Genomic DNA, 14,741 nt, shown 5'->3' on the forward strand with positions numbered 1-14,741 from the left:
GATCCAGTTGATCACATCTCTATCTTCTGATACTCTGTAATTAGCTTTAATGAAATCCCAAGCCCTCTGAGTATTCATATCAATAGGATCTGGCAATCTCCACTCCCCATTATGAATGCAGTCTTTGACTAGAGCAAACTTAGGAATATCTGAGTTTTTAATACTGACTTCAGGGAACTTATCAGCTACAGACATGCCATCTAACCAAGGGTCAAACCAAAAGGATACTGTACTTCCATTCCCAAGAGTATATCTGAAAAGATGGTTAATTATTTTCCTCAGATTGAGCATTTGGCCCCAGCTCCAGGAACAATTGTTAGGTTTCACTATACCCCAGAAGCTCATCTTTTTCAGATTAATTGCAGCTATCCACTTAGCCCAAATGGAAGGTTTATGAGTCACCAAGTTCCAAATGTGCTTGGTAATAGCTGCTATGTTGCAAAGTTGAATAGGCCTGACTCCCAAAGGAATTTCCTACAAACAGCATCAACACCTTTGATAACATCTTTAGGAAGAATGAATAAGGAGCACCAATAAGTATGCATGCTCATTAACACTGCATTTATGAGCTGCAACCTACCTGCATAGGAAAGGGATTTAGAAGTCCAGCTACCTATCCTTGCAGTAATTCTGGCTATGAGTTCACTACAATGAAACTTAGACAGTCTGGTGGAGATGAGAGGGACTCCAAGGTATTTAACAGGTAGCTTACCTTCTTGAAACCCAATGGCATTCAGGATAGCAGCTTTATTCTCTGGATTACCATTAAAGAATACAACACTCTTGTCATTGTTAGGGTAAAGCCCTGAGCAATCAGCAAAATCATCTAGAGTCTGCTTAATGGTACTAACAGACTACAAGTCATTCCCACAGAACAGAAAAAGGTCATCTGCAAAAGAAAGCTGGAACAGATTCATTTTTTTACAGTGTTTATGGTACTTAAAATCAGTATTCTGCTTGATCTTCATACTCATCAACCTAGTGAAATACTCCATGCACAACACAAAGAGGATAGGGGAGATAGGGTCCCCTTGCCTCAATCCTCTTTTTCCAGCAAAGTACCCATTTGCTTCTCCATTTATCATAATAGAGAAGTTAACTGTTCTAACACACACCATGATGATCTCAATAATTTTTCTGGGAAATCTAAAACCATATAGCACTTCTTCCACAAAGTCCCACTCTATAGAGTCATAGGCTTTCTGAATGTCTATTTTCATGGCACAGGAACTACTATCTCCTCTGTGGTAGTTGTTCACTATTTCATGAGCAACTAGCACATTATCAGCAATGCTTCTCCCAGGAATGAAGGCTGATTGGGTGTCTCTCACTATTTTCCCAATCATTTTACAAACTCTGGTAGTGATGATCTTTGAAATGCATTTATAGACCACATTGCAGCAAGCAATAGGTCTATACTGGCTAATGGTAGTAGGAGACTGTACCTTTGGGACCAAAGTAATCAGAGTGTCATTTACTTGAGTAAGGAGCTTCCTGGAGGAAAAGAAGTCTTTTATAGCTGCACAGATGTCTGGACCTATGATCTCCCAGCTCTTCTTATAAAACTCACTACTGAAGCCATCTGGGCCTGGGGCTTTATCCCCATTTATAGAGAACATAGATCTTTTGATTTCCTCCTCAGTAACTACCTCTTCCAAACCCTCATTTTCTTGCTCAGTCAAGATATAGCCTTCCAGGAAGACATTATGGTTAACATGAGTTCTACTAGCCTTAGCAGTGCCAAGAAACTCTTTATAATGATTTAGAATATCCTGTTTGATTTCCTCAGGCTTATCACTAAAAGAACCATCCTTCAGCTTGAGATAGTTAATATTCTTCCTTGTTTGTCTTTGCTTGATGCTATTATGGAAAAACTTGGTGTTTTGATCTCCTAGCTTGATCCAATTAGCTATGGACTTCTGCCTTAGAATCTCTTCCTCCCAGTTAATCAACTTAAAAAGATGAGCAGAAACAGCTCTTTCCTCATCTTGGAGAATACTGTTTCCAGGATCAAGACACAGGTTTTCTTGCAGCTCATTCACCATATTCCTAGTAGATTCAACTCTTCTAGAGATGTCTGAAAAATCACTCTTGTTAAGCTGTCTAAACTCCTTTCTTAGAGCTTTCATTTTCTGGTATATTTAAAACATCTTATAGCCAGGGATTATGACTTCCCAGGCATTTTTAACTATCTCCATGAACCTGTCATGCTTACACCAAGCATTATAAAACCTGGAACAGGACTTCCTCAGCACCTCATATGTTCTAATGGTAACAACCATAGCAGAGTGATCCGACACTCCAGGATTAAGCACTTCATAAAAAGCATTCTCCCAATTACTTATCCCTTGCTTATTAATAAAGCACCAGTCAATTTTCCTCCAGATTCTTCCTTCACCAATCTGGTTATTACACCATGTGAACTTGAACCCTTTATGACCTAACTCCTCAAGATTAGTTGAAATGATCCAATCTTGAAAGTCCATAGCAGCCTGAGCATCAATCTTATTGCCACCCAATCTGTTGCTATCCTCCAACACTGCATTAAAATCTCCCAGCACTAACCAGCTACCCTGCTGAATGATATTACCCATCCTGCTCCACAACTCCTTCCTCTCATCAGCAATGTAGGAACCATACACAAAAATACTCCAAAAGGTTTCATTTTCATAAACCAATTTACAATGAATAAATTGTTTATGACATTCCACCATAGTAACCTCAATGGCATTCTTATTGTAAATGACCCAAACTCTTCCTATCTCAGAACACTCATAGTTATGAATTATATCCCAACCAGGCAGTCTCTTATTCATACTACTCCATACTTTCTCAAAACTAGCTTTATTAACTCTAGTTTCAATCAACCCAATGACTTTAATTTTCCTTTTTTTAATTAGAGAAATTATCTATGATTGCTTTAGGGAGTTATTTAACCCCCTAACATTCCAAGCTCCTAACATTTGGCAATGTTGGGGGGCTTGGCAGGATTCCTTCCTTTCCTACCTTCCCCAATAACTCCTAAAGTCTTATTAGTTCCACTTATTATACTAGCAACAGACATTCCTTTCTCATTACTCAAGTTACCAAAAGTATTATGGCTAACCTGAATTGCTGACTTAGGTTCCTCCAGACACACATTATTAACAATCTGGTCAATAATTGCATCCTCCTGGCTTGGCAACATCTGAACATTAGTAGGGCTATCATGTTTAGTAATAGCTAGGGGTGAGCAGAAACCGAACCAGACCGAAAAACCGAACCGAACCGAACCGAAATTTGTTGTTTGGTTCGATTTTTTGGTTAAAACGGTTTGGTTCGGTGTTAGATAAATAGAAGTTTGGAGTTTGGTGTTCGGTTCGGTTTGAGATTGTCAAAAACCGAAATAACCAAAAAACCGATAACACCGAACCAGTTAAAATAGTGTCATTTTGAGGTATAAGGCCACATGTATAATGGGTCTGATTTGGTTTATTTCTATCACAAAAATACCCCTAAACTTGACATATATAATACTCCTTATAACTTTGAAACCCTAATTCTCTCATTTTTCACTCTACTGCGCTGTTCTCTCCTCTATTCTTAATTTCTTATTCTTCTTGTTTTACTTTCTCATCAAATTAAACCCTATTTTCTAATTGATTTTATCAATTTCTTTTGCTATTGTCTTTCAAAATAACACCTAATCACACAATTTCCTTAACGAATGAGCACTTTAATTTGCTGGAAGGTCATATTTGTTGCTTCTGAAATTTATTAATATGCCTTCGAAATCGAAATTTGCTTGAAGTCCAGGTAAACGTTTAATCTTTTTCTTTAATATTTTTGTGTTATGGGTATGAAATTAAAACTGTTTATGTTTTATTTTTTTGGTTTAATTTATTATTGGTATACCTTCTTATTAATTCATTCTTTATTTTTGTATTTGACAGATCTGATCCTAAAGAAGATGAAGTTGCTGGAAATCCTCCTATTTATTATTGCTTTATTTGAATGAGATTTACTGATTTTTTGTATACATTTTTTTTAATTCTTTTGCTGATATTGTTAGCTGTAATATTTTTGATTCAAAGTTGTAATTTTATTTCATGTGGCTATATTTTAATTGTAAAGATCTTCATCTCTTTAAATATAAATTTGTTCTTTCTGTTTCATGAGTGTATAAGATTTTGTGTTCATCTTGTATTTAATTTCAGAATAAAAGTGTTGGGCCATATAAAAAAGCCCAAACCGAATTAAAAAACCGAAACAGAACCGAACCGACCGAAAATTTCGGTCAAAAAAAATTTCGGTTTTTGGTGAAAAATATTGCGGTTCGGTTCACGATTTAGACAATTTCGGCATGGTCGGTTTTGGTCGATTCGGGACCGAACCGAACCGAGCCGACCGATGCTCACCCCTAGTAATAGCTGGTTCAGTCTTAGTACTGTCCTTCTTCTTGATAGCAGTTCTGCAATTACTGGTAGTGTGACCCAATCTATTACATTTTAGACACTTTTGAGGCCTCCATTCATACTCAACTTTTTGACAGAAACAATTCCCCTGTTCATCCTGCAAAATTACATTCTCTGGAAACTCACCATTGATATCCATCTCAACAAGAACCCTAGCAAAGGAGAGCTTAGTTCTGTTGACTGTACACTGATCACAATAGAGAGGAGACCCACATATACTGCCGATCTTGCTCAGCATATCTGAAGTCCAGAATTCCCAAGGGAGACTAGGCAATTGGATCCAGATAGGGATGGTAGTAATAGCAGAAGGGCCCATAACCATTCTTGGCTGCCATTTCTTTAGCATAACAGGCCTCTGATCAAAAGTGTAAGGTCCCATTCCCAGAATCTTATCACATTGGTCTTCACTGTCAAACTCAAACTTAAACATTGAAGCATTTATCCTTACTATGTTTCTTAAGCCTTCATTCCCCCATCTATTCCTTGCATAAGCAGAATTACGCTCAATATTAGAAAACAACCCATATACACATCCTATTAAAGCATTCTTCCATCTATACTCCTCATCAAGCAGATCAATGGAATTGAAATGAACAACTCGATTCCCATCTTTGATTGCAGGAGGAATATACCTCAATTCACTATTGGAGCTTCTAGCTCTATTATCCACAAACAGAGTATTTCAATTTTTAGGTTTCTCAGAAACCCTAATTTGATTTTCCTCCATTTCCTTGTTTACTTCACACTCAACACTCTTCACAGAAACTGAATTAGTAACCAGATCAGCAAGATTAGGTTTATGTGACTTCCCAACTAGATCTTGCGATTCCAATTGGATCTCCACTTTCTCAAATCCCTCATTAATCACTATCGGACTATCCTTAACAGCATTCTCCACCATTGTATTACTTTCACCATCATCAGACTTCAGTTGCGATGAGATAACCACCTTCTTCTTGATCTTTCTCTTCGCCATTGGCTATGGCGTGAAGAAAAACGGTTATTTTCTTTACAGGCGCTGAGAGAGAGAAAGAGAGAGAAAAACGGTTATTTAACTTGTATTATTCACCTATTAACTATTTAATTTATGGAAAAAGCTATCCGGATAGAAGGACCTATTTTAGTCTTTTTCCGAAATAAATAAGGGATATTTAAGTCATTTAATCTAATAGCAAAAATCAAATGACGATTACAACCTTTAGTAAATTTACAAATTTAAAATTTATATTAGATAAAATAAGATAGAATAACATTTAAGTATAAATATTTTATCAAGACAGAATATATAACTAACTCATATATAATTCAAAACTTAGTCAAAAATAAAACATCAAAACAAATCAAAGTGAATATATTTCAAAACATATAATTGAATTTGAATGAAAAAAGACATTTTTCCTGCGGCTGCAACTGATTTTGTTGTAAAAGATACAAAACAGTCCTTCAAACTTTATTAAAAGTATATCAAGCATGTGAAAAAGAATTTGGTCGTTTCATAGCAAAAAAGAATTTGGACTAACAAAATTCTTAAATTGTTAAAATATTCATATAAATCGTTTTGCAAATAAAGTCTAAAATTATTGTCATCAGTAACGTGCTTTATGTAATATATAAACCGATAATGAGGCACATCTCAAAATATTGAAAAAAAATATTACAACAATGAATATAACAAATAACATATATTATTAAACTATTACTACTTATTATTTATTTTTCGAAGTTTAATTTTTAATATTAATTTGATTAATTCAAAAATAAATATTAAGGTGTTTGATAATAACCTAAAAGGCTAAAATACATAATATATAAAATTCTCTAAATGAAAATTGATATATCCAATTAAAGGTGCGGGCTAATAATCCCCCTTTATCCCCGATTTTAGATCTTTGATCACTAAATCTTTTAATGTTTAAAAATGATAGTTAAACCTCCTAATTTTTATGGCGGCGTTCACTAGAACTACTGAGTCCAAAAATCACCATTTTTTTTAAAAAATAGTGACGTGGCAGCGAATTTAAAATGTCAGGCCCAACAAAAATATGTCCCATGTCAAGTGTCATCTGACATCTCACCAAAAATTCTGAAATGCTCAAAATACCTCAAAAATTCAATTAAACAAAATTAAAAAATTAAAACAACTCAATCCAATCAATTCCAACCCAATTAAACCTAATCAACCCACTTCATCCCTAACCGCTACCCACCACCCCACCGTTCTCCAGCAGCCGCCGCCTCCACGGTCGGAATTTTTTTTGGCCGTCGTTTTCTATATGTTCTTCAACGAAGAATAGATCCAGGTCTATTCTTGGTGAAGAACAAATTAGAAACCTCTATGCGCCTTTTATCCATTTGATTTATCTTGTTTAATTGCCGTTTGCTTTGAGTTTATTAATTGATCGTTTAGTTATTAAATCAGTTGTGTATTTAGTAATTGTTTTGTTTAGTTGTTTAATTGAAATCCTATCTTTCTTTGCTAAACGAATTGAGGTTCAAAGTCTATTTCATTCTTGTTAAATTATCTCGTCCTTGTGGGTTCGATACCCAGACTTATGTCCAATTCATTACGCGTTGCGATATCATGCACTTGCAGTAAATGACCAACAATTAGTCTGCAATTTTATACACACAAAATATTGACTTAAGCATTAGCATACTTATTGGAGAAAATGTTTGATCAACGTTCTAACGTCTATTTTACAGATTAACTCGTCGAGAGAAACAGATGCCATAAATTATTACTATTTTTAGATTTTACTAACCTTTTTAGTCTCACCAAGTTATTTATTTATGAGGATAAATATAGAAAAATAGCAATAAATGCTTTCTTATTTTAAAGTGACAAATAATATGAACTAATTTTTTTCTCAACTGTAATAACGATTATGGACCGGTTGAAGACCTGTTCATGGCATGGGTACTCACCTGCCCCGCCCAAGCCCGTACTCTTAGGGCCGGGCTTGGAACTAAATCTTGGTTCAAAGCCCAGCCCAAGTCCAAAAAAACCGTTATTTTATGGGCAGGCTTGTGCTTCTTTTTTTTATTAATTTTACATAAAGGCCCATAAAATTCCGGCCCGAACCCGTAAAAATAGAGTGCAAGTGCCATGTTTGGATAATAAAAATAAAGTTCGGTATGGATTCTGACCGAATTTAAACTTATTTAAAAAAACAAAAAAAACTGGTACACTCGGCTTGAGCCCGGCCCGAATCCGGCCCATAAACAGGTTTAACCGGAGATAGTAATTGTAGAAAGTTAGCTTTTAAAATAAATATTACTCCCTCCGTCTCAAAACAATAGTCAATTTTTCTCTTTTTTTTGTTCCAAATAATTGTCCATGTTCCTAATAAATCACAATTTAGGATGTTGATTTTTCTATATTGTCCTTATTTAAAATTTAACATTTAATGTCATTAGTTTAATAAGTAAATTGATCATTACATTTAATAAGGGTATAAAAACAAAAATAAAGATAAATTGTAAAAAGTTAGAACATTAATTGTGTTTCTTAATCTGTGTGAAAAGAGAAAAGTGGACTGTTGTTTTGGGACGGAGGGAGTATGATTCTTTAACAAGTACTATTATTACCATAGACATTAAGGCCTCGCTTATTTCGTTATACAGCAATTCCTGGGAAATTAACTTTCCGGGAAATATAGTTCCTGGGAAGTTAACTTCCTAGCAAGTTGATAAATATTGATTGTTTTGATTTTTACTTTCTGGAAAGTACGAAATTGATTTTTAATTATAAGATAAAAATGTCATTTGATCATTTTTATATTATTAAATAAATAAATATTTTTTTAAATCGAGCAATAAATAATTTAATTTTTACTTATTAATTCTTATTTTACGATTCAAGTACTATTTGAGAGAGTTTTTAAATATTAAAATTTAAAAATTATATTTTTTATTTGAATTTTACATAATATAAAATATTAACTAAAAATATTTATTTTTATTATAAATAATTATAAAATAATATAGATATATTTTTTGAAATAAATACAATTATTTTTTATATGAATTTTAAAAGAAAAAAAAAGTTAAGTTTAAATTAGGAAAATAAAATAAAAGTGCTAGGGAAGTTTTACTTTCTTGGGTTTTGGTAGGGAAGTTACTTCCCTAGTCAAAGGGAAGTCAAACATCCAACTTCCCGGAAAGTAGAACATATAAATTGAACCAAGTAAAAAAAATTGATACTTCCCGGAAAGTACAACTTCCCTAGTCTATTTACCCCCAACCAAGCAAGGTCTAAATAAAAATACAATCATTTTATAAAATATTGATAATAATTAAAACTATCGAATTTTTAAAATAAGTTATTCACCTCTTTTAAAATTAGATAAATTTTTTTAATTGAATTAAATATTCAATTAAATATTTTATTGATTAACAACAATAATTAATAATTTCTGATAATTTTAATATTAAAATAATTTACTTGCATTTTAAGAGTCGTTTACAGGTTAGTTATTAGAGTTGTGCATGAGTTTTGGAGATCCTAAATCCGCACCAAAGACCAAACTAGAAGTATTCAAAATTGAAAAATATATGTTGACTATCGATTTTTCAGAACCGAACTAAAATATTTACTTTGTATAGTTATGAATTTTAAGTAAATTTTCGTAGCAAAATTGTATCAAACTGTTATAGCCAAAGCTCCAACTGACCCGTACCAAAAAAGAAATTTCCAAAACAAACTAGTTTCTGATATTGTTTCGGATGATCTCATTTTAAAATTACCAGCATTTGGTACATTTATGATTTATCAATTTTAAGATTTTCCTAAACCATGTACTGATATCAGTTATGACATTTATATCGGTATTGATTGATTAAATTTTTAATCGATGATGGAGATTATATCAAAAAATATTTTAAAAAATTAAACTTCGTGAAATTCGGAATTATGTTAAATTGTTCATGATTTTATATCCATTCAACTCTTAATAATAAATAATTACGTTTAATCATTTTTGAAAGATATAACATTAAGTATGACAAAAGTTAAAATAGAATACTGTATACAATTCGCATTACATATCCAATAAAATATCAAAAGTTCTATTTATTATAATATATAGCCAAGTAAATAGTGCATAACCATTAAATATACAATTATAATAACGAATATGATTATTACTGGATGAATCTCATGTAAACTTATGACTCAAACCTTTTTTTTAATAATAAATACTATATAGAGAGAGAAAATTAAAATCTAGTCTAAAAAGTAGTTAGAGAAAAAATAAATGTTGGTGATAGAAGATAAGTGGTAGAAAAATTTGAAAAAGTAAATGTTAAAGTAAATAATATTAAATAACTAATAATGGTAAAAAAAGATTACAAAAGGCTAAAACAGTAATTTGCTTTTTAATTAAATAATTAAATAATAAAAAAAAGTTTTCTATCCGGATAGATTCTATCCCAATAGCATCACCCTTAATTTATTTGGTAGTTTAAAAAAGATTTAAGCAAACCCTCCAAATACTCATTTATATGCGAAAAATTATTGCACGCAACCGTTGCGCTATATCATTCGTGCAACAAACCAATGATGCGTTAGCCATGTGAAAAAATTCATAATAAAAAAATTAAATAATAAATAAAAGATTCTCTATCGCAAATCCTCATTGGCTTGTTATAATTATGACATGGCACAACTAATGTATTCGATAAACACTCTTTATACGCAGGAGGCGTGATCAGTGGAGTCAACGCAAGTCTTCATTGACTAACCATAAACAGATTTAACTTCCCTACAAGGAAGGATCAAACTATTTTCCTTTTATCCAAATTCACAATAAATTATTATTATTTCATATCAATAATTCCACCTTTTGCTGATTTGGATTTCAATTTAAATTCGATAATTTTCATTTTCATTTTCCTTTATCTTCTCCAGCTAGAGTCGGATCACTCGGAGGAAAAAAAAACAAATTCGGTTGCATGTAATTCGGATCTTACCATAGATCCGGATCCAAATCAGCCATGACTAGACGCTGCTCTCATTGCAGCCACAACGGCCATAACTCGCGCACATGTCCAAATCGCGGGGTTAAGCTATTCGGGGTCCGATTGACCGACGGGTCGATCCGGAAAAGTGCTAGTATGGGTAATTTGAGTCTTTACACCGGGTCTTCTAATCTGGGTGGTGCTGGCGGAGCTCATGGTTTGGGTTCGAATAATCCGGGATCTCCTGGGGAGATTGCTGATCACGACGGTGGCGCCGCCGCTGACGGTTATGGTTCTGAGGACATTATTACTGGTTCTGCCGCTAGCCGTGAAAGAAAAAAAGGTTTGGTCTTTTTATTTATTTTTACTTGTTTACTTATTTTTATTACTTTTATTTGTAATTTTTTTAGCTGTATCTCATTTAAAGTAGAGTTGGATATTATTATTGATTAATTTATGTGTTCAACAAGAATTACACTTGCAAATTGTTTGAGATGTTATTGAAATAAGGATAAAAATTGGGCAAATAGAAGCAAATGTTTTTTTTTTTGGATAAGAATGTGAAAAGATATGTTTTTTAATTTTATTTTTGGTGTTAGAGAAATGTATTGAATGTTAAATCCAAGCTATACTATCTAAGTTGCAAAATGCGATTGTCGACAGAGACCGCATGAGGAGTGTTTTGCTTATTGATATGTCTAACATAAATTGTTCTTCTGCCTGGTAAATTGCCTTGATGCTCTATATATTTTCGAACTGAATTTAAATTTGGATATTGAAGTTAAATTTGGATTAAGAAGTTTTTGTAAGCAGCTACTATTTTATTTTCATTTGACTCGTGGTAATAAGGTTTTGTGCATTTCTATAGACATTTTTACCTTTGAAACAAGTAAGATAGAATTGATATTTGCGAGTGTATGCCATTCCATTGCACTTTTTTGATAAAGATATAAAATTTTGATGTATTTTCTGAAACTATACAATTTTGAGGGATTAGAGAGGTTATTGAAAACATATGCTGGTTTGGTGGAGCGATAAAGACTTCTGATTGAGCTGTTGACGCAAGTATTGAATAGGTTAGTTTAGTTGTACTTACGTACTAATCATGTCTGTTTAGGTGAATAATATCATTATAAGATGCTTCCTTGAGGATAATATATTAGTGCTTCGTACGAATAAAGAAAACAAAGTATGATTTTCTGAAATTTGCTATCTTATTTTGGATAAGGAGCAAGCAGGGAGATCAACCTTCATAATGGGAACTGTCAAATGATTGTTTTGTGTTTAATTTGTGTTGCACTTATTTTTCCTCTAATTAGATTAATTCCTCTTAAAGTTGGCGAGATTTATTTGTCTTGTAAAAGTTACTAAATCTTGATTCTTACAAGACAAAATCAGCAGGACTATTAGTTTATAAAAGGGTAACATGACAACTCAATTGGAGTGGACCATTGTTTATATAGTATATCGTGTCTACGTGTTAGTGTAAGAAATTCCTCTCATACAGTGCGGACATAAGAGATGGAAAGAATGGGAGAAAGTGTGTGAAGAGATATTTTAGGTAACAATTCGAACTCTAATAAATAGGATATAGCAACAGTGTCTGACTTGAGCCTATTGCTTTTTGTTGAGCCTCATAGCTTTGGAAATGAACCATGCGGGTGGAAAAATCAGATATTATTTTTGGCATTAGGGTTTTGGTAGTTTCTTTTGCTTAGATGTCACTGTGTATGAAATTTAACTTAATGTTCTTTTTTGTGAGGTTGTATATCTTAGAGGAAATTTAATGCCATTTGGAGCCAAACAAAACCCCATTTAATCTGACTTGCATTTGTTATGCTACAAAGAACAAAGTAATCACTCAAAGGATTCCCTCAGAGTTTAGTTAAATGATTCATATGTTTGCTTGTGATATAAATATGTATAATGAATCATGTTTTTGGGAAATTCTAACTCTGAAAATTTGATGGGAAGATTCCTTTTGAGTTAAAAGTGATGTGTGATAGTCATAATTAGTTCACAGTTTAAATTATGAATTTTATGTGGCATCTGTAGTGTTAAGTATAATGTTGCTTGTTCCAGCATATGCACAACAATCTTGAATGATGTAATAATTTGTGCAGGTGTTCCATGGACTGAAGAGGAGCACAGGATGTTTCTACTTGGCCTGCAGAAGCTTGGTAAAGGTGATTGGCGTGGAATTGCTCGTAACTATGTTATTTCGAGGACACCTACTCAGGTGGCGAGTCATGCTCAAAAGTATTTCATCAGGCAAAGCAATGTGTCTAGGAGGAAAAGACGATCCAGCCTTTTTGATATAATAGCTGATGAAGTGAGCACCATCTGTTTTCTTCCTTTTACTTTAATAAACTGATTATGCAGATGCAGACAGATGTGTCTTTCCTGTCGTCCTATTCAGTAATTGTTTTGTTTATTTTGCAAATTTCGTCTATGACCAACCATTGTGTTTGCTATGACAGAAACTGACAGCATTGTCTTGTTAGGGTTCTTAATACTAGTTTGTAAATCATATAGTTATGTACTGTGTTTATAACTTAAATTTGGCTGTGACCGTGTGAATATTCATTTTCTGCAAACTTTTCGCTTAGGAATTCGGAACATTCATTTTCTTATACTATTTTCCGGTATTCTATTGCCAGACTGCATTTGTTGTATTTTTCCTCTCTTTCATTTGTAGACGTGGAAGCTATATATCTTGTTCTATTTTATTTTCGCATTACTAATTAGTATCTGATGCATATGTTGTTCTGGCCATTTTCTATTTGCAGACAGTCGATATTCCAATGACATCACAAGACTTCTTGTCCATCGACAATCCCGAGATCGAAACTCAAAATGACGATCCTAATTCATTGCCTGCTCCTCCTCCTTTAGATGAAGAATGTGAATCAATGGATTCTACCAACTCCAATGAGGCAGAAGTAGTATCGCCAAAGCCAGATAGTAAACAGTCCTTCTACCCGGTTTTATATCCATCTTATATCCCATCCTTCTACCCGTATGCTTTTCCGGTTTGGCCTGGTTGCAGTACAGCAGCACCAAGTAAGACAGAGACGCATGAAGTTCTCAAACCAACAGCCGTGCATTCAAAAAAGCCAATCAATGTCGACGAGTTAGTTGGCATGTCAAAATTGAGTTTACGAGAATCTATTGCTGATGCAGGTCCATCTTCTCTTTCCTTAAAATTGCTAGAAGGGTCGTCGAGGCAATCGGCTTTTCATGCTAATCCGACGTCTAATGCATCAAATATGAACACGAGCAGCAGTCCGATCCATGCATTATAAATGAAAACAGCATTTGCAGACATGAAACTGTAGGAGCTTGACTAGTAACTGTTAATACAAGACAATAGTGTGCACTGTGTAGTCTGTTTGGGCATTGAGTTATATATATATATTTGTTGGTGGGATGCTATAATAAGATCTCTTGTTTATTTATATTTTTAGAATCTCTTAGGATTATTAGTGTGTTTATGTTCTTAGTTATGGTAGGTGGTTGTAGTATATTCTCAGAAATTATTTGAATTTGTAACATTTATGTTTATGAAATTTCTTTTTAGTTTGCTTCTTAGGCTGTGATTTTATGTTTATATTACTATTATAGATCTACTCTTTGTTTCAATGTCTTTGTTAAAATTTAATTTTTGATACAGGTTTTTGATTCTATCATGTTGGAATAAATTTTAAGGTCTTTCCTACCTTTTTTGATTAGATCTTTTAGATCTCTTAAGAATTTTTAGTGTTTATTGAACTTTAGGCACCGTTTGGATTGAAAGTTTATAAAATCCATGGATTTTACTAAATCGATGGATTTTAAATCTATGGAATGTAGAATCAACGGATTTATAAATTCCACTGTTTGGATTGAATACAAAGTTCATAGATTTATAGGGATAAATTTAGAATATTTAAATTGTAATACAATCCATCATTCATTGAAAATGATGGATTTCAACTTTCCCACCTCAATTAAACGATGGATTTTAGAGGATGATGGATTATCACAATCCATGGATTTTCATGGTATTATGTTGCAGCAAACAATAGATTTCCATAAAATCCATGGATTATGCAAAATCCATAGATTTTGTTCCTCCAAAATCCCTCAATCCAAACGGTGTCTTAAATTTAAGGTCTTATAGATTTAAAAAAATGGAAAGGTTATGGATCTAAATGTCTTAATGAAAATAAAGATCGGAAATAGTAGGCTTCAACGGACGAGCAAATTTCTCAACGAAATCATTGCGTTAATGTTCGGGATCTATATTTAGATTTTTGTTGTTTTCGATTATTTTATTGCTTGTATTTT

The 14,741-nt window shown here is 33.0% G+C and overlaps 1 protein-coding gene and 1 long non-coding RNA gene across 2 annotated transcripts; both read left to right on the forward strand.

Annotated features, from left to right (window-relative positions):
- The first annotated feature begins 3,282 nt into the window (after positions 1–3,282).
- Positions 3,283–4,114, forward strand: LOC126656622 (uncharacterized). The gene is made up of 2 exons (XR_007633275.2): positions 3,283–3,795; positions 3,933–4,114. It is a non-coding gene; the product is annotated as an uncharacterized LOC126656622 (long non-coding RNA).
- Positions 4,115–10,167: 6,053 nt separating this feature from the next.
- On the forward strand, positions 10,168–14,003 carry LOC126656421 (transcription factor KUA1). Its single transcript, XM_050350994.2, has 3 exons — positions 10,168–10,755; positions 12,536–12,744; positions 13,202–14,003. The coding sequence occupies exons 1-3, from the start codon at positions 10,449–10,451 to the stop codon at positions 13,715–13,717; spliced, it is 1,032 nt and encodes a 343-aa protein (XP_050206951.1). The 5' UTR covers positions 10,168–10,448; the 3' UTR covers positions 13,718–14,003.
- The last annotated feature ends 738 nt before the right edge of the window (positions 14,004–14,741 follow it).

The sequence above is a fragment of the Mercurialis annua genome, linkage group LG7 (genome assembly GCF_937616625.2).
Source record: "Mercurialis annua linkage group LG7, ddMerAnnu1.2, whole genome shotgun sequence".
In the NCBI taxonomy this organism is placed as follows: Eukaryota; Viridiplantae; Streptophyta; class Magnoliopsida; order Malpighiales; family Euphorbiaceae; genus Mercurialis; species Mercurialis annua.